Source organism: Myxocyprinus asiaticus, chromosome 46 (assembly GCF_019703515.2).
Source record: "Myxocyprinus asiaticus isolate MX2 ecotype Aquarium Trade chromosome 46, UBuf_Myxa_2, whole genome shotgun sequence".
Lineage (NCBI taxonomy): Eukaryota > Metazoa > Chordata > Actinopteri > Cypriniformes > Catostomidae > Myxocyprinus > Myxocyprinus asiaticus.
In genome coordinates this window covers 2996281-3020239 of record NC_059389.1, presented here as the reverse complement: position 1 = coordinate 3020239, position 23959 = coordinate 2996281, and the positions used below count along the sequence as shown (strand labels likewise).

General features: G+C 37.4%; 1 protein-coding gene across 1 annotated transcript in view; it reads left to right on the top strand.

Annotated features, from left to right (window-relative positions):
- Positions 1 to 23959, top strand: part of kcnq1.2 (potassium voltage-gated channel, KQT-like subfamily, member 1.2) — a 180299-nt gene that overhangs the window by 7291 nt on the left and 149049 nt on the right. The window contains exons 2-10 of the mRNA XM_051689309.1: positions 4871 to 4961; positions 5659 to 5785; positions 5931 to 6009; positions 8059 to 8155; positions 9700 to 9840; positions 15939 to 16049; positions 17308 to 17403; positions 17481 to 17612; positions 23646 to 23792. Of these exons, the coding sequence (XP_051545269.1) occupies positions 4871 to 4961; positions 5659 to 5785; positions 5931 to 6009; positions 8059 to 8155; positions 9700 to 9840; positions 15939 to 16049; positions 17308 to 17403; positions 17481 to 17612; positions 23646 to 23792 (1021 nt within the window). The remainder of the gene's footprint in view (positions 1 to 4870; positions 4962 to 5658; positions 5786 to 5930; positions 6010 to 8058; positions 8156 to 9699; positions 9841 to 15938; positions 16050 to 17307; positions 17404 to 17480; positions 17613 to 23645; positions 23793 to 23959) is intronic.

Sequence of the window (23959 nt, the reverse complement as noted above, 5' to 3'; positions counted from 1 at the left end):
TGGGATTTATTTAATAGGAAGTGGGGTGGATATTTGGCTTTTTTGGAGGGTTCTCGGGGAGGGGCAGTGGAGAGGTAAACAAAAAAAGGTAAACAAAATGTATAAGAATACACAATTATATCTTTATTCACATTTTCTAATTTGCATTTAGTATTGTTTTCCCTCATTATCCACGACCCTATCAGTACAAACCAGCGACTCATTTTTGGGTCACAACCCTCCTGTTGAGATCCACTACTGTAGAATCCATGTTTTACATTTGGGCTGGTGGTTTTGGTTGCATTGATTGTTGCAGATTATTTGCATTTAGCGCTGCTGTGTATGGACAACTTGTTTGAGATTAGTTGTTGAGTGGACTGTATTCACGTTCTCTTGTTTCATGCTCAGGATCCTGAAAGCGTTAGTCATCAATTAGTAATCTCGCCAGTTGGATAGAGCTGGATCAGAAGTTCAAGAGCTGCTGGAATTCACAGCTTCAGCTTTAGAATCAGATGCTTTACATCACAACTCAGGTTTGATTTCGATTGCATTTGATTCTCACTGCTTTATAGTAGTTCATCAAAAATGAAAATTTCTATGTGAACTATTTCTCTAAGTATACTCCAGTTATTTGCAGTATTCTAACTGTACACAATAGCATAATCCTCTACTTCACGCTGCTAATGAGTGTTGTTATTATTATCATAGCTAAGCTGATGGATAACTCTGAGATGGGGGTGGGGGGGTCACGACCTCTGCCACGACCTCTGCCACATCTCTGGGAAATGGCTATCATGGCTTTTCTTGGATGACCAGAATGCCATAAGCACTATTAAATAGGTCGCCAATGATGCTTCATATAATAGACAGACTGAACTCATCAAGTCCACGGAAATTAAAGCTAGACGGAGGTCAACGAATAGAACAAAATGCAGGTGTTTTTAGACATGTTTTAAAAGTTGTCATTCTTTTAACTTGACACAGTGACTAAAAAATGTGCAGAGGTGTTGCACAACATTAAAAGAGCTTCATCTAGTGCATGTTTACATAGAAAAACTATTGATAAACAGCACAGAGGATTATCAGTCGTGCTTTTCCACACCAGTACCACACTGAAAGTCAATGAGCTCTTTGGCACGCCTTATTAAACAGAAAATGTTTAAGTAAGATGCAGTTTGAAATCTGTCGCAGTGTCTACAACTAGTCGGTTGAGAAGACTGAAAGGCATGAGCCACAATTTGAAACCTGACGCGGATTAGTCACCAAATGAAAATATAAAGGTGACGAGCTTGTAGTGTGCTCTTGTCTTGAACTGCAAAGTGAACTAGAGTTTATTCCGATAGTCAGGCTATGCTAAACTAGAAAAGTTGATGTGCAGCATAATTCTGAGCTGAGAATGTTTTTGAAGGTGAATTTAAGCTTATCTAGCTATCTATGTCGCTTATAGAATCACATAATTTTGTTTGCCCAGTGAATATCTACAACCTATCCTTCCACTCCTAGACTTCAGATTTCTGTGATCAGTTTCAATAGGAGTGATGAATGGATCTGTTGTTGGTCTGGTTTTGGGTTAGTCCGTTAAGGCTGGATAACACACCAGCTGTTGTGTTTTTAATCAGAACACTAGAGTTTGCCCTTCCAAAAATACTTTTTTGTTTTATAGATGACCACGTTTGGTCCAAGCTTGTAACACGTTATTTGCTGGTGTGCCCGTCTTCTAAACGCAACTGACACTAGGTTTGGAGGCAAATGTTCTTGTTTTTGGGACTGGGAATCTGGTTTGGAATTTAATTTGGCTAAAGGCAGGAGTCCTGTATGTTTCTGCAGGGGTCCATTGGATTGGCAGGAATATACTTTGGGGGAGACACCACACATCTGCCTCCAGAGAAACAAAAATCCATCTGTGAGGAAAAAACTCTCGGGTTGTATAGGGTCATGGGGTCAAAGGTTAAAACTAGTTCCAGACTAGGTTTTTTGCTGTTGATTTAATCTTTGTTTTTTCTTAATTAGGTTATTTTCATAATTTAAGAACATACAGACAATATTAATAATTTGAAATAAAAAAAATAGACCAGAGAAACACAGTGCAAAAAAATCTAAATTAAATCAAAATTAAATTAAAATGAAACAAAAGTACTGATTAAGAAAATTATTAAATGCAGTGCTATATTTCTGTGGAGTGAATGAAGCCAGCTAAATCCAGCTTTGTTTACTGTGTTCTGATTAGTCTCCAAAGAGCATTTTATTTCTATGTATAAAAGAGATTAAAGTTTATGTGCCAGCATAATTCCTTTATATTTAATTCAGAAGTTATTCATAGAAGGTACCAAAACAGATCATGGTAAGAATTCTTCCCCTTCTAGTGAACCTTCAGACAGATTTAAAGGGATATTTAGCTTATGAAACATTATTTGACCTGGGTATTAATCCAAATTTGGGAAAATGAGGGAGGCCATATACCGTTTTTAGTGTCATGTCAACACATTTCTGTAAATCCTGCTGTTGATAATGCAATATCACAACATCTGGTCATTTCTGAAATGGATTAAAGAAGGATTATTTTTCCTATTCAGCACTGTTTCAGTCATTTAACTCATACAAGAGCACTCTTGTTTTGCTGTTCAATGTTAAGGTTTTTTACTTAAGCTAAAAGTGTTCTGAAATGCTATACATATGCACTTGATTTCTGAACATAATCGCCTTGAATGCAAAGTGTTCAGAGATTGTTTAGTGGCCAAACTTTATGAACTTTGCCTTTTAAACATGGGCTCCAAGCTTGAGTGAATGTTTAAAAGCCACTGCTTACAGTAATGCACACCATTATTATCCTTGGCTCCTTTTAGACCAGATAACTATAAAGCAAACCATACAGAATGGAACCTTATGGACTGGAGCCTTATAGAATGAAACCTTTAGTGTGGAACTGTAAAAAGAAGAACCTTATAGAGTAAGACCTAATAGAGCAGATTCCTATGGAACAGAACACTTTGAAGGAACCTTACAGAGCAAAACCTTATTGAGTGGAAACTTAGAGCCTTAGAGAATGGAACCTTTAGAGTAGAACCTTACAGAGCTTTATAGAATATAACCTTAAAGAAGTAACCATACCGTATATAGTAGAACCCTACAGAGACAATCTTAAAGAGCAGCACCCTATAGAATGGAACCATGTAGCGCAGAGCCTTATATAGTGAAATCTTATAGAATAGAACCTTAAAGAATGAGCCGTATAGAGTAGAACTACAGTATATATAGTTGGACTGTATAGGGACAGTCTTAAAGAACAGCACCCGATAGAATGGAACCTTATAGAGCAGAGCATTAAAGAATAGAACCTTAAAGAGGGGGCCTTATAGGGTGAAACCATGAATAGTAAGACCCTATGGTAACAATCTTAAAGAGCAGCATCCTATAGAATAGAAAGCTGTAGTGCAGAACCTTATATTGTGAAACCTTATAGATTGGAACCTTATATAGCAGAGCATTTTAGAATAGAACCTTAAAGAAGGAGCCTTATAGAGTGGAACCATATATTGTAGGACCTTATTGAGAAAATCTTAAAGAGCAGCACCCTATAGAATTGAACCATGTAGTGCAGAGCCTTATATAGTGCAACCTTATATAATGGAACCTTATAGAGCAGAGCATTATAGAATAGAACCTTAAAGAAGGAGCCGTATAGAGCAGAACTACAGTGTGTATATATATATATAGTTGGATTATATAGGGACAGTCTTAAAGAACAGCACCCTATATAATGGAACCTTATAGAGCAGAGCATTATAGAATAGAACCTTAAAGAAGGTGCCTTATAGAGTTGAGCCATATATAGTAGGAACATGTGGATACAGTCTTAAAGAGCAACACCCTAGAGCATGGAACACTATAGCACAGAGCCTTATATACTGAACCATTATAGAGAGGAAACTTATAGAGCAGAGCAATATAGAATAGAACCTTAAAGAAGGGGCCTTATAGAGTGGAAACATATATAGGATGGCCCTACAGAGACATTATTAAAAAGCAGCACCCTTAAGAATGGAACCCTATAGCATAGTGCCTTATATAGTGAAACTTTATATAGTGGAACCATGTAGAACAAAACACTTTTGAGTGGAGCCATGTAGAGCAGGATCCTAAGGAACAAAATCCTGAGCCCTTATAGAATGGAAACTTGCAGAGCCTTATAGAGTGGAACCAAATAAAACAGAACCCTATCAAATGGAACCTTATAGAACAGAACCCTATAGAGCTGAATCTAATGGACTAGAACCCTATAGAGCAGAGCATTTTAGAGTACTTTGAAAGATACAAACTGCAGGTGTACTCAGTATTTGAAAAGAACTCCACAGAGGATGTTGCCTTTATGATACATGTGGTTTGAAACGGTCATATGCAGCACGTTCGGGGGCCACCATCTGCTGTTCTGCATCAGTGGGTGAACATGAGTCAACAGGCTCTGAGAACAGAACAGACGAGGAGGTCGTCACACATCTGGACGTGACGTAACTCTCAAAAGCCTTTCCTTCTTCATCTTGTTCTGTACACATGCGACATTTCGATCTTTGACAACAATGTGTGGGTCACATTGTGTGTTTGTCTTTTTGAGTTAGAAGGAGAGTGTGTGTGCAGTCATGTGTGTTTATGCAAGTGTGTAATCTCTAATGTGGGTAAACTCTCCCCCATCTGTCCACTTTGTGTGTGTGTGTGTGTGTGAGGGAAATCCTCTTGTGTGTGTCTCAGCTGTTCTTAAGGACACTTACATTCTGCTTATTTATGAAACTGACCTCTCATCATGGCTTTCTGGAATACCTGACTGTGTTTGGTCAAATACTTTTGTATGATGGTGAAATCATGCATTTGTAATGTCAGGTCTTCCCTCCCTCCTCAGGTTTCTCATGGTCGTAGTGTGCCTCATATTCAGCGTCCTGTCCACGATCGAGCAGTATGCAGATTTTGCCACAGGAACTCTCTTCTGGATGGTGAGTTTGACACAAAATATCCCCAACAATAACCTAAAATTAAGGAACCATTGCAGGAGCTAATTTGTATGCATCATAATATGTTTTCATTGTGAATTTAGACAGTACAATGTAGATTTTATGTATATTCTGCACTGCATGAGTAATAGCTTGCCAGATATGTCTACTAAGTTGACTTTACATTGACTTTAAGATGGCCATGCCTTTACAAAGCAAACAAAAGAGCTCGGATCAGATCTAGGGTCAGTTTCACCTGATTGGATATCACCACTGGATGGCGACATTGTATCTGAGTTGAGCTGATGTTGATCGTGTTCATTGGCAAGGCTGGTGTTCCCATTACCGCATCAAATATGATTGATTTGCTAGCTTTGGATTTCTGTCAGTACACACACAGGCACCTGGAACACCTTTGGGGTGGATCTCGGCTCTCATCTTAATAGTTTGGGGTGAAAAAACCCAAAGGCTTTGAACACAGTCCAGATACACTTCTATAAATCAAGTCATAATTTATTGCATTTTAATTTCACTGTCTGAATGGGACATAGTACTATACACAAGATATTAAACAGATTTTTATATATTAAGGTTTGTATATCAGTAATGTGAATGTCGTTTTAGGCTCAACGCTTCAAGGTCATGATAGGTCATATAGTTTCATTATAGGTTGTCGCATCTGTTTCTCTCTGTCCCGCAGGAGATCGTGTTGGTGGTGTTTTTTGGAACAGAGTATGTGGTTCGTCTCTGGTCCGCTGGCTGCAGGAGTAAATACGTGGGCATTAAAGGCCGTCTGAGATTCATCAGGAAACCCATCTCAATCATAGGTACTGTACATACATCTGTTTGAATGAAATCAGTGGCGGCTGGTGCTTTTCAAAAGTGGCGAAGCACAGACTATTGTTTTTGGTTTCTGCAAAGCACTTGACATGTACAGTATAAATCGGAGCCCTTCTCTTGATTTTAACACAGATCTGATCGTGGTCGTCGCCTCTGTTGTGGTTCTGAGCGTCGGGTCCAATGGGCAGGTCTTCGCCACATCAGCGATTAGGTACAGATACAACAAATAAACCTACAGATATATCATCATCCATTTTGAACAATTGTAATGATGTTTATTATTAAAAATGAGCAAATGCTCCATATATGGGTACCTGATGCATAACATGTCAATAGGCTTTTATCACGTATTTTTCAAGTGCCCATGAGAAAAACAAGTCGTCAAAATATTAATAACTGCAATATTAAAAAAAAATGGCACTGTACAAATTATTGCAATCAGTAAAAACATCAAACTGATCAAATAGCCATGTGCCATATGTTGTTGGAAAGCTCTCAAAGAGTATAATACAAACAGCCTATTTGTTTTACTCACAGACAAAAATATAGCGAGTAAAAGCTAAGTATATGTCTTTTTTTTTTTCTCCCCTTTTCTCTCCAATTTGGAATGCCCAATTCCCAATGTGCTCTACGTCCTCGTGGTGGCGTAGTGACTCGCCTTAATCTGGGTGGTGGAGGTCGAATCTCAGTTGCCTCCGCGTTTGAGACCATCAATCCACGCATCTTTATTACGTGGCTTGTTGAGCATGTTACCGCAGAGACGTAGCACGTGTGGAGGCCCATGCTATTCTCCGCGGCATCCACGCACAACACACCACACGCCCCATCGAGAGCGAGAACCACATTATAGCGACCACGAGGAGGTTACCCCATGTGACTCTACCCTCCCTAGCAACCGGGCCAATTTGGTTGCTAGCTGGAGTCACTCAGCACGCCCTGGATTCAAACTCGTGACTCCAGGTGTGGTAGTCAGTGTCAATACTCGCTGAGCTACCCAGGCCCCCAAGTATATATCTTTGACAATTACTCTATGTTGGTGTTTCTTTTATGCTGCATTTTCACTTATAACTTAAGGAAAAATAAATAGAACATACAATATCACATACCATTATGAATAGGAGGTGATTATCTTTCAAACGAGCCCACACACAAGGTAATCGGATGTATAGATCATTAGATAATCCACATGAAGCACAATGTTACATATGGCCACCAGGAGATGGCGCCAAATACATGACACAGACTCAGTGATGACTCAAATGGCACAGAATGAAACTCATTCTGTGAAATCTCATTACTAAATTTATGTCTGCATGCTATGCAAACCTTAAGTCATTGTTGTGTTTGCATGTTGAGTTATTATGTACAATGTTTATGTTTTATTTGTTTGGAGAGGCTTTTGTACACATGGAGATATAATGTCAAATCAGAATTTGTTTGTTGTTGTGATTTTTCTTAGGCTGAAATTCTCAGAATGTATCATAATCTATATCATAAAAAAATATATTTTCTTTACAGTGATACCAAACCTTTGAACCTCCTTGTTTTTTTGGTTGAGTTATAAGCCTTTAATTTTGGGTATGCCACTGAAACAGGAGATCTTTAAAAACACCTTCAGAAGGGGGGTCTGGGTAGCTCAGCAAATATTGACGCAGACTACTACCCCTGGAGTCACGAGTTCGAATCCAGGGTGTGCTGAGTTACTCCAGCCAGGTCTCCTAAGCAATCAAATTGGCCCGGTTGCTAGGGAGGGTAGAGTCACATGGGGTATCCTCCCTGTGGTCACAATTAGTGGTTCTCGCTCTCAATTGGGGCGCGTGGTAAATTGTGTGTGGATTGCGGAGAGTAGCATGAGCCTCCACAGTGTCTCCGCGGTGTCATGCACAACGAGTCACGTGATGAGATGCGCAGATTGACGGTCTCAGAAGCGGAGGCAACTGAGACTTGTCCTCTGCCACCTGGATTGAGGTGAGTAACCGCACCACCATGAGGAACTAGTAAGTAGTGGGAATTGGGCATGCCAAATTGGGGAGAAAAGGGAATAAAATTTTTTTTAAAAACCTAGGTTAATGACCTATTTGCCTACATTAGTTCATTTGAAAGGGATAGTTCACCCAAGAATGAAAATTCTGTCATCATTTTGTGCCAAACCTACAGGTCTTAATTTCTTCAGTGGAGCACAAAATGTGAAATTAGGCAAAAAATGTCATTTCTGGGCGAAGTATCCTTAGGTTTGATGCTCTGTTGTGATTGGTTGCAGGGGAATCCGTTTCCTCCAGATCTTACGTATGTTGCATGTGGATCGTCAGGGTGGAACGTGGAGACTTCTGGGATCGGTGGTCTTTATTCATCGGCAGGTACATTTACTTTGCTCCATCAGTTAGCTCATCTTCTTTATAGTCTAGTAAAACCCAGACAGAGTTAATCACCTTTGTTGTAATCAACCTCAGATTTTCACACCAAATGTGGCCTCATGAGTTCACCCAATGTTCTCCCAAACAGATACGTTTTTAAGGTTAATACTCTATCGCATTTTAAACAGTGTTGGGGAGTAACGGAATACATGTAACGGGATTACGTATTTAAAATACAAAATATAAGTAACTGTATTCCACTACAGTTACAATTTAAATCATTGGTAATTAGAATACAGTTACATTCAAAATGTATTTTGATTACTGAAGAGATTACTTTGCATTTTATTGTCATTTGTTTCATTTAATATTTAGTCCTTTCAGATGGAAAACATTTTTACATATAAATGATGTGATCCAAAGTGCATTTGAACAGCGGTGAAACACTTTCTTATGATGTGTTACATTCATACGAGCAGACAGAGAAGTACGTTTGAAGTAAGTTTGGAGCAGAAGAAATAGAAATAAACTATTTCAAGCCATTTTACATGCACATGTTACCAGGTACGAACATATATTTTTATCAAGAAAATTCACGTTAGATCATAATTTCTTTTTTTCTAGTAAGACCTTTGATATTAGGGTAAAAATCTAATTCTTGATTAGATTTTCTGTATTGCTTCTCTGTAAAAATATCAAAAATCCTTAAAACAAGATCAGTTTGATTTATCTTGTTTTAGAAACAACACTGCATAAGATATTTCGGTTTTTCAGAGAATGTATTTTTAACGTGTATTTTGTCTTACTGTACTGGCAGAGTTTTTATAGTCAAAACAAGTGAACAAATCTACCAGTGCTGAAGAAGTAATCTAAAGTATTTATAATATGTTACTGACCTTGAGTAATCTAACAGAATACGTTACAAATGACATTTTACAGCATGTATTCTGTAATCTGTAGTGGAATACATTTGAAAAGTAACCCTCCCAAGCTGGTTTTAAATCAACAAAACCGACCTCCCTACCCTAAACCTAAACCTAAACCTAACTGATAGTGTCAGAAAAAATTTAAAGTGAATTAAATCCGTCTGCTACTCATTTACCTGACATCAAGTGCGTGACGTCACACTTTGTTGATGTTCTGGCGCCACCCACAGAAATTACATCACTGACAAATAACTAGACATTCATCTACCTCGAAAAGTAGTCCCACCGCAACAATTATTACTGGTAAAATAATACACTGTTTTTACATAATACAAACGTTACTTAAAAACAATATTTTAACCCTAATTTTTTCTTCTTTAAAAAAATAATAAATAAATAAATAAAAGGGACGAGTCTAAATAATTTTTTGCGTTAATCAACATTACGCAACAAATGCTGCCGACTGAGCTTAACTTGTTTTAAACCCGGATCGTTCCTTTAAATATTTAGACAACCATTTAATTCAACTTCTCTCACAACTCAACCATTAAAATAAACTTTAACCTAAAATTTAGAAAGTAAGTTCATGTCCACATAATTTATCTACTATCCATTGTTTAGGAGCTGATCACCACGCTCTACATCGGGTTTCTGGGTCTGATCTTCTCCTCGTATTTCGTGTATCTGGCGGAGAAGGACGCAGTAGACGAGGAAGGAAAGACGGGCTTCTCCAGCTACGCTGATGCTCTGTGGTGGGGCGTGGTGAGTGAACAGGAAACATATGATTTATGTGCAAGTAGTCTTTATAATTGCTATTTTCCACATATTAGAATAATAGTAAAGTCATTTAAACTATGAAACAACACCAATGGATGGATAGGTATTAATGGATTAGTTCAGCTAGAAATTCAGTCATTGTTTACTCACCCCTGTGTTGTTATAAAACTATATGGCTTTCTTTCTTTTTCTTAACTCAAAGGGAGAAATTGTGAAAACAATTTGTGCAAAGTCAGTCAATGGCAGATTATGGTGACCACCTCTCCAAGCTTCAAAATAATGCAAATGTATAATTCAGAAGTCAAATAAATTATTCCATGAGACTCATGATTGTTATTAAAGTATACGATAAGATTTAGTGAGAAACAAACTGAAATCTAATGTATTATTTAGTGAAAATGTTCACTGACCGTTGATCTCCTGTGTGCGTTCATGATAGAGCACAAGAGTAACAGTTCACACAGCCCCCTTGCGACATTGGGGCGTTCAAGCGAAAACTCATTTTGTTTATCTAAAAACAGGTCCTCCACAGCGATAGTGACAACAGAACACAACACAGCTGCACACAAAACAGAGAACAGAACTTACTAAACATGTCTGAAGAGTTTGTAGTCCAAGAATTGATGCATTTCTATGCCCAGCCTTATTTTTGTTAACAGAGCATTCGGAAATCAAACAGAAACATAGAGGAGGCTACAGGCAGCCACAATCACACCGTATCGAAACATGACAGCAAACAACATGTGATAAAAGGTATATTTTTTATGTTAATCAGAGTTTTTATCCTAACCAACAGTGATGAGTGATGTACATTCTATCGATCGCTTGTGTGAACTGTGCAAAAACTTTCAAAAAAATAAGGCTGGGCATAGAAATGCATCAATTCTTCGACTACAAACTCTTCAGACATGTTTAGTAAGTTCTGTTCTCTGTTTTGTGTGCAGCTGTGTTGTGTTCTGTTGTCACCATCACTGTGGAGGACCTGTTTTTAGATAAACAAAACAAGTTTTCTCTTGAACGCCCCAATGTCGCGAGGGGGCTGCATGAACTGCTCTCATGCCCTATCATGAACACGCACAGGAGATCAACGGTCAGTGAACATTTTCACTAAATAATACATTAGATTTCAGTTTGTTTCTCACTAAATCTTATCATATACTTTCATAACAATCATGAGTCTCATGGAATAATTTATTAGACTTCTGAATTATACTTTTGTGTTCTTTTGAAGCTTGAAGAGGTGGTCACCATAAACTGCCATTGTATGACATCACTGAACACAACATTTTTCACAATTTCTCCCTTTGAGTTAAGAAAAAGAAAGAAAGTCATATAGTGTTATAACAACACAGGGGTGAGTAAACAATGACTGAATTTTAATTTTTGGGTGAACTAATCCTTTAAATTAAAACCAGAAAACAAATCTAAACTATCTTATATTTGAGCTTGTGGAGTTTAATTAGTGGTGAATGTCAATGCTTGCTGATCCATGAGGTATTTTGAGTCCTAAATAGCTTATATTTGTATCAGGTCTTGTCTGGTAAGTTTTGGGGTCTTGCTTTGGATTAGTGGGAATTTTTATATCCATTGCCAAATCTTTAATTGAGGTACTCAAACACCTTTAAATGTTCAGTAATGTTCTTTGTTCTGATGCACTGCAAACCACACCGAAAAAGGGGACACCACTCCAAATGGGCCCAATCAAAAGGCCATTGGAATCAGTCCTGGATGGTGTTTCCAGTCTAGTTAATTAAAAATTTTGAATTTAGTGTAAACGGTAATGAGAAACCAATCGTATGGCTGTATGGAGAATTTGAGAGCTTTAAAGCTTTGCCAATGCCCTCCTTTCTCGTCTTTTCACCTCACTCAAAGAGCTTTCTCCTCCACACTGTAAAGTGTCAGATTTGTTAATTAAACGTTTTAATTGCAGAGGCCCTACCTCTCTGTGAAGAGGGTCAGAAAGTGTATGGCCTCCTGTTGCCCCTTGAATCGAGACAAAAGTAGATGTTTGTATGAAGGAGGCGGCATTGAGAAACCCTCGACGGGGGTCGCGCTGCTTTTGTCTCTGTGAAGACTATAAAACTTCACAAATCTGAGAAGGAATCAACTTGAACTTGGAAAGGGCAAAGGGAGAATCGAAGAAAATAGTTAGACCAGAGTAACATTTTATTGCATGAAATACAAATGGATGCAAATGTCAAATGTTGACATACAAGAGTAAAAAGGTAATAAATAAATGTGGATTGCATGGCTCAGATAATTCAGATGAGAAGTTTTCATTGCAGATAGTGGTATGGTATTCAAATCTAGGGCGGGAAAATAATGTATGGCGGGACTTGACTCTATCCATTGGGATTAAAGTATCCAGTAATATTGACTTCAAGTTGCCTTCAAACATGTCAGTAACCAAAAAAGCTAATATAAATTTTGCAAGATTATAGACAAGATGGAAAAAAAACATTAGCTGTAATCACAGCCCACACGGTCGTATTACCACGCACACACACACACACACACAAATACACATAAAGATGTTTGCTTTTGGTTTTGCCACACACGTAGAGCATAGACTGAACTCTGTGACTCAATAACTCAACGTGAATCAGTCGGTTGGAGAATATTAGGGGCCTCGAAGTCACACACACAAACACACACAGTCTGGGGCGCCACCCATGGCACTTGAAACCCTAGTGACTGTGGACGCTCTCTGGTCATGGCCATTGTGGTCTTTGGGATTTTCACTGGCGGGATTAAACTCTCTAGCCACCCGAAGCACTTGTTTGACGCCTCGTCCTACTTTAGCTCTTTTTGTGTGTCTTAAATAGAAAGAACGCAAACACCCCCCATCACCAGAAAGCTCTCTCGATGTGTCCGAACGGACACTTTCACCCGCCGTAACAGGTGGATTTGTTTTCCTGCGTTAGCCGAAACCCTACGTTTTATAGTGGATTAGAGGAAATACAAGCGTGAAGTTCAATAACAGTGTTCCTTAAATGTCTGATGTCATGATACGTTCATCATTTTCACAGAAAAGGGTTTTGATTCAATGTTGTGTAGATTTTGACCTATGTCTTCTCTGATTCAGTTAAAAATAGAGATACACATGAACACACTGAACAGTTGCTCCACCATGAGAGTAGTAAACCTGAAAGAAAAAAAAAAATTAAGGTAGAAGACAGTTTACATTACATGTACATTATGTGTTGAGATTGTAACACATATTTGCAATATGTATCGAGTTATGTATTGCATTCTGACACATTTCGGGACACAACAATGTGTGAAATTGAGAATGGGTAGCTAGAAGCGTTTTCATTTATGTACTTGTGTTTATGTAGCATCGCTTTGTTATTAAGGTGTTCTGAATGTTTTTTAATGCATTGCGATGTGGTTGCTAGGGGGTTTTGGGGGGTTGTCAGAGCTTGCTATGCAGTGCTAAGGTGTTAAAAGTGTTTTTAGCACATTGCTATGTGGTTGCTAGGAGGTTTGGGGGGTTGCCAGAGCTTGCAATGCAGTGATAAGGTGTTCAAAGTGTTTTTAGCACATTGCTACGTGGTTGCTAGGGGGTTTGGGGGGTTGCCAGAGCTTGCAATGCAGTGATAAGGTGTTCAAAGTGTTTTTAGCACATTGCTATGTGGTTGCTAGGAGGTTTGGGGGGTTGCCAGAGCTTGCAATGCAGTGAGAAAGTGTTCAAAGTGTTTTAGCATGTTGCTATGTGGTTGCTAAGGGGTTTGGGGGTTGTCAGAGCTTGCGAAACAGTGCTAAAGAGTTAATTGTTTTTAACAGGCTGCTATGCTGTTGCCAGTGGTTTTGTGGGTTGCCAGAGCTTGCTATGCAGTGCTAAGGTGTTCAAAGTGTTTTTAGCGCATTGCTATGTGGTTGCTAGGGTTTTTAGGGGGTTGCCAGAGCTTGCTATGCAGTGCTAAGGTGTTCAGAGTGTTTTTAGTGTGTTGCTATACGGTTTCTAGGGGGTTTGGGGATTTGCCAGAGCTTGCTATGCAGTGCTAAGGCGTTCAGAGTGTTTTAAGCATGTTACTACGTGGTTTCTAGGGGGTTTGGGGGTTGCCAGAGCTTGCTATAAAGTGTCTAGGTGTTCAAATCTTTTTTAGCGTGTTACAATGCAGTTGCTAGGGGGTTTTAGGGGGTTGCCAGAGGTTTCTATGCAGTGCTAAGGTGATCAACGTGTATTTATCATGTTGCTAGGGGGTTTAGGGGGTTGCCAGAGGTTTCTATGCAGTGCTAAGGTGTTCAAAGTGTTTTTAGCACATTGCTATGTTGTTGCTTGAGGGTTTTAGGGATTTGCCAGAGGTTTTTATGCAGTTCTAAGGTGTTAAAAGTGTTTTAGCATATTGCTACGTGGTTGCTGGGGGGTTTATGGGGTTGACAGAGCTTTCTATGCAGTGCTAAGGTGTTCAATGTTTTCTAGCACGTTGCTATGTGGTTCCTAGGGGGTTTGGGGATTGTTAGAGCTTGCTAATATGCTGTGTAAAGGTGTTCAAAGTGTTTTTAGCACATTGCTATGTGGTTGCTAGGGGATTTGGGGTTTCCAGAGATGGTTATGCAGTGCTAAGGTGTTCAAAGGGATTTTAGCATGTTGTTTTGTGGTTGTTAGCGGTCTTCGAGGGTTGCCAGACATTGCTATTTAGTGCTAAGGTGTTCAAATTGTTTTTAGCTAGTTTCTATGCGGTTGCTAGGGTTTTGGGGGGGTTTGTCACAGCTTGCTACAGAGTGCTAAAGAGTTCACACATTGCTATGAGGTTACTGAGGTTTTTTGGGGTGTTGCAAGTAGGGATGGCACCGATACGTTACCTGGATCGGTATCGGGTCTGATACTGATGTTTTTACCCAGAGTGTATCGGTCCGATGAGCCCTATCCAAATCCGATACCGCATGTTGGTCACTGACGTTACTGTCAAGCTCAAATAATGACATAAATAACATTCAAATCACCATTAAAGTAGCCCATATAACTTGTACATTTTATTCAGGCTCTTACAGTCATCCAAAAGCTTTGTGAATTGCAAAAGGCTGTGTTGAATAATAAATATACAGTCAGCTGGCACAGCTATGTAGTCTCTGGCACCACGCTTTACTGAACAAGTGCCGCTCTGCCGACACACACACATAAACGCGCAGAGGCTCGTGATGTGCTGCTCAGCGCAATATGTGGTTGCTCCACACAAACTCCATCTCAGATGTAGATGATCAATAGTTCGGTCCGTCTATAACTTGCATTGAGAACGGCACCGGACAAGCATTTTACCAGATGTTGAATGGGAAGCATATTACACTACTGTGAATAGCCTACAAACAAACAAACAAACAAACAAACACTCAAACAGAGAGATAGAGATCTGAAAACATTTACAAGTCCAGATACAAGTTAAAATGTGTAAAGAGAACTGGCTTCTTTTCTACTGAAGACTTTCACTGGAATTACTGGAATTGTTGCTGCTGCATCCTGCAGACTAGTTAACAATAAAGTTTTGCACATGCTCTTATGTAATTGTTTTTTGTTTTCCTATTTTATAATAAAATAATGTATTGTTAGAGGTTTTTGTTTCTTTACACAAAGAGTACTCCCAATCATTTTGATACAGTGAATTATAGATGTTCTAAAAAAACAACACTGGTATCGGATCGGGATCGGTATCGGCCGATACTGATAGTTCAGGTATCGGAATCGGATCGGAAGAGAAAAAATGGTATCATTCCATCCCTAGTTGCCAGAGCTTGCTATGCAGTGTTAAGGTGTTTAAAGAGATTTAATCATGTTGCTTTGTGGCTGCTAGGGGGTTTTAGGGGATTGCCAGATCTGATCGTTGAGAAAAGTGTTAGCAAGCACACCTCTCCTCAACAAGCCACAAGATTTGAATGATCATTTATGTCTGTAGCACAAACAGTGTAGAACGAGTTACACACTGATGCTGGGTTAGGGGTTTGTTCAAATCACCATCTCTAAGTATGAGCAATAGTACTATAAATAATATAATATAATAGTAACATAAAAATACTGATGATTACTTTAGCAAACACCAATAAATATCATGAAGGTTAAATCTCAAACTCTCTTTCTCTCCCAGGTCACAGTGACTACAATAGGCTACGGAGACAAAGTCCCTCAGACATGGATTGGAAAAGCCATCGCATCCTGTTTTAGTGTGTTTGCGATATCTTTCTTCGCTCTCCCTGCGGTAAACACACTAACTGTGTGCACACACACCCAAACATTCTCTGAGCTTGTCTGGTGCCCTGGGGCCGTGTTACCCTATAGAGGCCCTGCAGTAATGGGGTCCAGGGTTAATGTGGTCCATTTAAGAGTGATAGAGCCTCCAGGGGCCCTCAGTTCTCATGTTACACATTATATAACACACATCTGCAACATTAGAATCAAGCTTAATTAAAGACTGAATCAGACCTATTGTCATTTAAATCTGAATAGAAAGACTACTGCGTAGAGTTTAAATCTTGTTGATCACTGATTTCTTTAAACAAATTCATTTCTTCATTGAGGAAAATGTGCCCTTGCAAAAAAGCACTACATTAAGATACAATTGTATGTTAAATATTAAAGTACAATGGTATTACCATGTGATACCATCACTGAACCATAGTAGGTTTGCCAGAGCTTGCTTTAAAGTGCTATGGTGTTCAAAGTGATTTTTAGCACGCCACAGCAAATTTTGTAAAGGTACAATGTTAGATTCTAGAATTTAAAGAAGTAGTTGAGGTCATATTTTATTCTATAGCAATAGTATATATATATATATATATATATATATATATATATATATATATATATATATATATATTGCAATAAGAAAATGAAGCCTTTTAGGACAATGAATATTTTTTTATTCATTGTGACATTTTTTCATGAAAATTAAACACATTTTCCCTTAAAGTCTCATTACTGATTCATGAAATAAATATATTTTTCACTGCTAATAATATTACAGTAATACAGAAGGTTTTTTAATTAAATAATTTAATAATCCTAGATTTATTTTAGTACAAAAAATAGTACCAAGAATACTTATAATTAGAATTAAAAACATATTTGTGATACTATTTCATTATTTAATATATATATTATTTATTATAGTACTATAGTACTATATATATATATATATATATATATATATATATATATATATATATATATTAATTAATTTTTTTTTTGGGGGGGGGGGGGTGGGAATACATTTTTCATGATAATAATGTCACAATGCAAAACAAAAAAATCTTAAAATTCATTACTTACAACAGTTACTTATACATTACATACACATTTCTTATGATTTTGGGGTGATATAGGACATGACCTGGACATGCACTTGGCAGATTTAATTTCACTTTTAATAAATTATATTTAGCACATAAGAATTTCTGTAGTTTTGTTTAAATATTTTCTAGCAACTAAAGATTTTAAGTTTCTTTTTCACTTTGCAGGGCATTCTGGGATCAGGCTTTGCTCTTAAAGTTCAACAGAAACAGCGACAGAAACATTTTAACCGTCAGATTCCCGCCGCGGCCTGTCTCATACAGGTAGCAAAACATTTTTCATTCATTTTAAAATAGTCAAACAGTAATGTATCATAAACGTAACTCTGTCTCGCGTCCAGACGCTGTGGCGATGCTATGCTTGCGAGAAGCCCGACGGCTGTGCGGCCACATGGAAGATGTACGTGCTGACGGGCGACTACATCCCTATCATCAACTCTGAAAACTTCAGTCCGGGAAACTTCAGGCGACTGGTGAGAAGAAACCACTCGCTGCTTCCTCCCTCTAATGAAAACGGATAGATCTTTTCTTTGGAGTCCTTTGTGTTTTTTTGGTCATTGTCATGTTCCTTCCTGTCATTTGTCCTCATTGAGCCGCCGTAGCAGGCCACTGTATCGCCGAGACAGTAAAAGCATTATTCAAGGTCTCATTGTGTGTCATTTCTATACTCTCATATGAGTTCCCAGAATTCATGTAAAGGTCTCACCAGGTCGTCGGTAAACTGTAGAGGGTGTGGTGGCTGACTTAAGTGACTTTATATTACAGGACTTGAAGAGTCAAAGAAGTGATGCTAGTTACATAAAGCTGACATGATTCGACCCTATTTATTTAATTAACCCTGCAAAGCCTGACATATGAAAGAACTGTCAGAAAATTCACATTTTTTGACATTAAACTGTTTTAGGCCCAGCAATTAATTTATGTGTAGGACATTTGTTATTGAAGTTTTTCTACAGTGGTAAATCTTGGGGTATTATCAGAGGACTCTCTGGGCTTTTCAGAGATACCAAATGTTTGAGAGTTTGGCCATGACAACGTCCTCTCCGTAGTCTATAAATATGGATTAAAATGTATCACAGTTCAATTCAGCACATCAAATACAATATGAACAATAAACAGTTTTTATCATATGTATTTTATGCACCAAACACTATATTGACATTTAAAAAGGGGATATTGTAAAACTTTTTTCGCTGGGTCTCTTGAACTTATGGTGAGATGACATCATCATAGCTTGTAATGTAAAATAATGAGATGTTTATAATGACAGAGCCGGCTGCAGATATGAAAATACACAGAAATATTAGTTCACACTTTAAATATATCTTATAAAATGTATATGTCAGAATTTTCAAAGCTCTGTGATTTTTTTGTCATGGCATGAATGTAATGTAATGGGGATTGAGAGATTTACCTCAAAAGCCTGTTGTATCATATTTGATACATGGATTTCAAAGGGGCTTTTTCAATAAAATAATATCTAAAATTTGAACCAAGCACAAGCTGCTTATATTCAGCAAATACTCATTTTAAAATATCAGTAACAATATAATCATTACTGTCACTTTTACTTTATTAAAATCAGCAAAGATTTTACACACACACACACACACACACACACACACTCACACACACAAAACGAGTGCACACAATACAAAAGCGGACATTTTAGGAAAATTAAAAAATATATTTTTTCCATCAAGAAATGCCCGGAAACATCCACCAGGTTGCAGCAGACATCTAGTACATAACAGACTATAGGATTTTTGGCAAAATTTTGATTATGTTAATGATGCACAGGCTTTAGAAAATAGCGCATCAAATTTAATACAGGCGGCGTTATAGGGTTAATTCAATTTCCTGGTCTTAATATGCACGATTTATCAAGTTTACGTTGTTCTCTCGTCAGAAATCCTGTTACACTTGGAAACATGTCACATTACAGAAGTACTGTAAATGTCCAACTGCTTTTTTTAGTATTGTGATAGTAGCTAAAATTCTGTAGCTTTTCAAATAAGTTACATTTCCCAACAAGTCGCAACGTAATGTGACAATAAACTACTTAGCTGTTTTTATTGTCAAGTTGCAAGTGAGCTGAAGCAATAAACAAACATTGTAATGTTCTGTTTTATTGGGATGTCAGATTAAATGATTAAATTATTAGATAATAATTTATATAAAAATATAATTTATTTAGTAAAATACTACTTTTTATTCATTTTAACTCACTTTAATTTCAAGCTTATATATATATATATACTGCTTACTAGGTCCTTGTGGTGGCGCGGTTACTCGCCTCAATCCGTGTGGCGGAGGACAAGTCTCAGTTGCCTCCGCTTCTGAGACCGTCAATCCGCGCATCTAATCATGATGAGACTCACAGCATGTGGAGGCTCATGCTACTCTCCACGATCCACGCACAACTCACCACGAGCCCCTTTGAGAGCGAGAACCACTAATCGTGACCACGAGGAGGTTAGCCCATGTGACTCTACCCTCCCTAGCAACCAGGCCAATTTGGTTGCTTAGGAGACCCGACTGGAGTCACTCAGCACACCCTGGATTCGAACTCGTAACTCCAGGGGTGTTAGTCAGCATCAGTACTCACTGAGCTACCCAGGCCCCCAAGCTTTTTATATATTTTTAATATTGTTATATAAATAAGCCCACTTTGACAGTTCATGTGAATGGATCACTTCATAAAACGATTCATCTTTTCGAGTTACACTTGAGTAGCATTTGACAAACTTGCATTTTATGGCAAAATGTTTAGTTAAATGCTACTGTCTGTCTCTGTGTTACATAAAATAGGGTGTTTCCAGTTTTATTGATTGCATTTATTGTAAATGCTGAAAATCTGGTGAAGTTTAATGCTGCCTCTTTATTTTTTGTGACTAATTAATACTGCTCAGGTTGTACAAATATATAGTATCTTAATTATATATTTAGCAATTTGTCTGGATTGCCAAATTACTCCAAAATTAAATCATTAAATAAATATTAAGTGATTATTTATTGTGGTGACATGCTGATAACCGAAAGCCATGAAAATAAAAAAACACAAACTTGTGCTATATTAAAAAATAGGGACATTTATTGATTTATTTGGTGATTTAATGATTAATTTAAATTTTTAATTAATTTTTATTAAATGATTTATTTAAATACTTAAATATATATTTAATGATGAATTTTGAGTAATTTGGTCCTCAATATCAATGTATTTAAGTTGAATAGAAATAGTTAACTACTTTTCGTAGCTTGATAAACAGTTTTAAAGTAGCTTTGCCAACACGTCGTTAGATGAACTTCTATCCATGATGAGTATGCATTTGAAATTATGCCAAACGTTTTTTGCCATTCAACATTTTAATTAACACTGTTGTGCGACGGATTTGACCCCACAGTGAATTTTATGAGGGTTTTGAATGTGGATTAAAAGAGAAACTCGGTCAGGACGAAGGTTTAGGTGTGAGAAGCGCCGTGAGAAACCTGATGTCATGGGTTGTTCTCGCTGTCTCTGGTCACCCGTTTGACCCCCGCCCCCCTTTGTCTCTCACACACAAAGACGCAGTCAAATGCAATGATGTCATCGATGCCTCTCTCCTGGGAGCAAACCTTTGTGTAGCGAAAGAACAACAAGAAAATCTTTGTGTAGCTCTGACTCCAAACATACCGGGGAGCACAACTGCCGAGTCCATGTCTTTCCGCGCGGGCGTGTGACTGTGTCTCGTTCATAAACCTCTCATTCAGACCTCCCTCTAGTATTTCACTGAATAACTGTTTTCTTCAAGTATGGGCACTTTTAGACTTTGATTTGTATAAAATAAACTCACTAGTTTATTTTACCCTTTAATGCATACATCGGGTCTTTAGAGACCCGTGATGGGACCACATCTATTTTTTTGGAGTTATGCCCACACCTCTTTAGTATTCCTCAACCTTTCTCTTCTGAATACCATTACCAAAAAAACAAAAACAAAAAAAAGCAAAAAATTGCAAAAAATATATTTTTTATAACTGCTTGACCTCTTCAACTCTGGGGCATTTTTGGGCTGCCCCCTGCAATTTTTCACACTCAAATTTAAAAGCTCACCATTTACACATACTGTAGACTAATTGCAATTATTGGTCTCATTTTTTCAGATCCCCCCCAAATAAAAATAAAAAGACTCCAGTTATTCATAAATTATATTGTATATGTTTACAATCTTATGATGAGTAGAATAATAATTTAAAAAAAAACTTTGTAAGCATGTAATTCTGGTCCTGTTCACTCCATCTCCCTCCGAACAGTCTTATTTTATTCCATTAGATGGCAGCAAGTACAACAAAAAAAATGATTTTTTCCTCTATCAACTTCCATCGCAATATACAGATCTGAAATGTAGGTGTCGCTCTAACGCATTTTAGACCTCACAGATGTGCTCGTCCATAGACATTCAGTCTAATTTTCAGTTCAAGCACCACTCTCATTATTTCATTGAATATCTCGGCCTCTGAGTGGACTATAAGCTCAATCTAGCTGTCATTAAGAAGCTGAGATCCTCCCCTTTGCGATGATGTATAACATTTTATCATCAATCGTCGATAACATATATTTCGATGATTTGTTTAGCATGCTTTTCCTGCTGGACCACATATTTTGTTCTGGACATCTAAGATATAGCATTGCATTATTCAGCCAAGCAAGCTCACAGACAAGTAAATAATGGCTCATTTCTTTAGTAAACTGCCTACGGTAAAAGCGGATATAAAGTTTTTGGTTATTTGTGGCTTACAGCAGGAGTGATCAATGCATAAGAGAGACATTTATATTTGATGTCTTACAAATGTCATATTTCACTTTGTGATTCTTTTGAAAATCTTTCAAACTGTGTTATTAGGACAACAAAATAAAATATACATTTGCATTCCTGAGAATGAGAGCTTTCATTTGATATATGATTTGTCTATTTAAGTGCTATATGAAAGACTTTTTTTTTCTTCATATTAATATATCTTCAACATTACCTCTAGGTGGCGCTGATTTGCGACACGAATGATTTCAGGCCTTATTTTGTTATTTATGTGATGGTTATCTATGAAAAATTCAGATTCTAAGCTTTATCATTCAAATCATTAGTATGTTGTTGCAATGACTTGCTTCCGTGCAACACGAAAGCTACAGTTTTAAAAGTACAGCTTTCCCATACAATGAAAGACTAGGGCTGACAAGCCCAAAAATGACAACAACAAAAAAAGCATCATAAAAGTATTATAAAAGTGGTCCACAGGACTATTGTGCTATATTGTGTATTTCAAATCTTCCGAAGTCATATGATGGCTTTGTGTGAGGAGCGGAACAAAATTTAGGTTTTCATTCCTTTAGTTTGTGTAAATGTCTCTTTATTTTCTGTAAAAATTTCTGAACGTCATTAACAATTAGCATTTCCACCACATTTCAAATTATTATTTATATTGTGGTGTAATTTACATTTGAAACATTTTTTAAATAAAATGCCTGATTCCCTTGTCTTTTCTACTTTCCTAAGTAGCATTTGAGGTATCCTAAATGCACACAATCAGTTTCTTTGTCCTTGTAAACTAGTGCACTATCATTTCGACTTTATTAGGGGCAAAGTTGTTGGTCGCTGTTGAAGTGATGCCACAACTGAAGTACATAAAAGTACCCATGTTTGAAGAAACACCCATTATTTTTTGCTCTACAGCAGTTAATCAGGACAGTCAAATGCTTTGATATTGCCCTCTTATTATCTCAAAGCTGTGAGATTCTGCAGAGGTCCATGACGTGACTAATATCTTACTCTGGAGGTATTTGCATGTGTAGGTTGCAAAACCACCACAGAATTAATTAGTGGAGGAAGCGTTTTATGGCTTGCATTGGACATGTATATTCATGACATTCTCAAAAAAAAGGGAAAAATTGAATTTCATATCTCTGGGGTTTCAGTGTGAAGGGTGAACGTGTACAGACATGTGAATTTTCCACAAGTCTTATCTGTGTTTCATATAGTAAACAGAAACAAAGAGTTCTTAGAACTGCTGCGGTGATTGAATATCAGATTATACTGAGTATATAAGATTAAATGTAGCTTTGTTTGAGAAATTTTGAAGACTGACTTAGCCATCATATGACATCAAAATGTTTATGATATAGTGTACAAGTTGCATGGACTACTGTGTGTGTTTGTGTTCTTTTTTTAAGTTTCACTGTATTGAAAAGAGCAGCGTAAACATTCTTCATAACATTTGATTTTGTGTTTAATGCAAGAAAGTTAGTTATATAGATTTGGACCACAATGTGGGTGAATAAATAATGACATTATCTTAATTTTGGGCATCGTCCCTAATATAAAGTCCCATCTACTACTATTACTACTAATAATACGTAATATTAATAAGTCTTATTTAATAGCGCCTTTTTCTAAGCTCAAGAACAATTTTGAATGTAATTTTATAATATTTCATATTGCCACTATACTGTTTTTTTCCTGTGTCCACAGAGCAAACGTTATAAACGGAAGCCCAAGTTGATGCGTGACAACGGTTCTCTGGGTCCTGGAGGAGAGAGAGCGGTCTCCATCCCTCAAATTACCTACGATCACATCGATGATAAAGAAGGAGTCTTTCCAGAGGAGCCCGCAGGTATAGTCTCTTACGCTCGGCTTGCTTGGATAAGTCGTTAATAAAAATTACTAGTATGTAGTAATATTTCGTTAAACCATTCTTACGGAAATTGTCGACAATTTAGTCATTTTTATGTTAACATTTTGTGCAAATCCTTAATATTTTTGGTGAATCACTTACAATATTTATA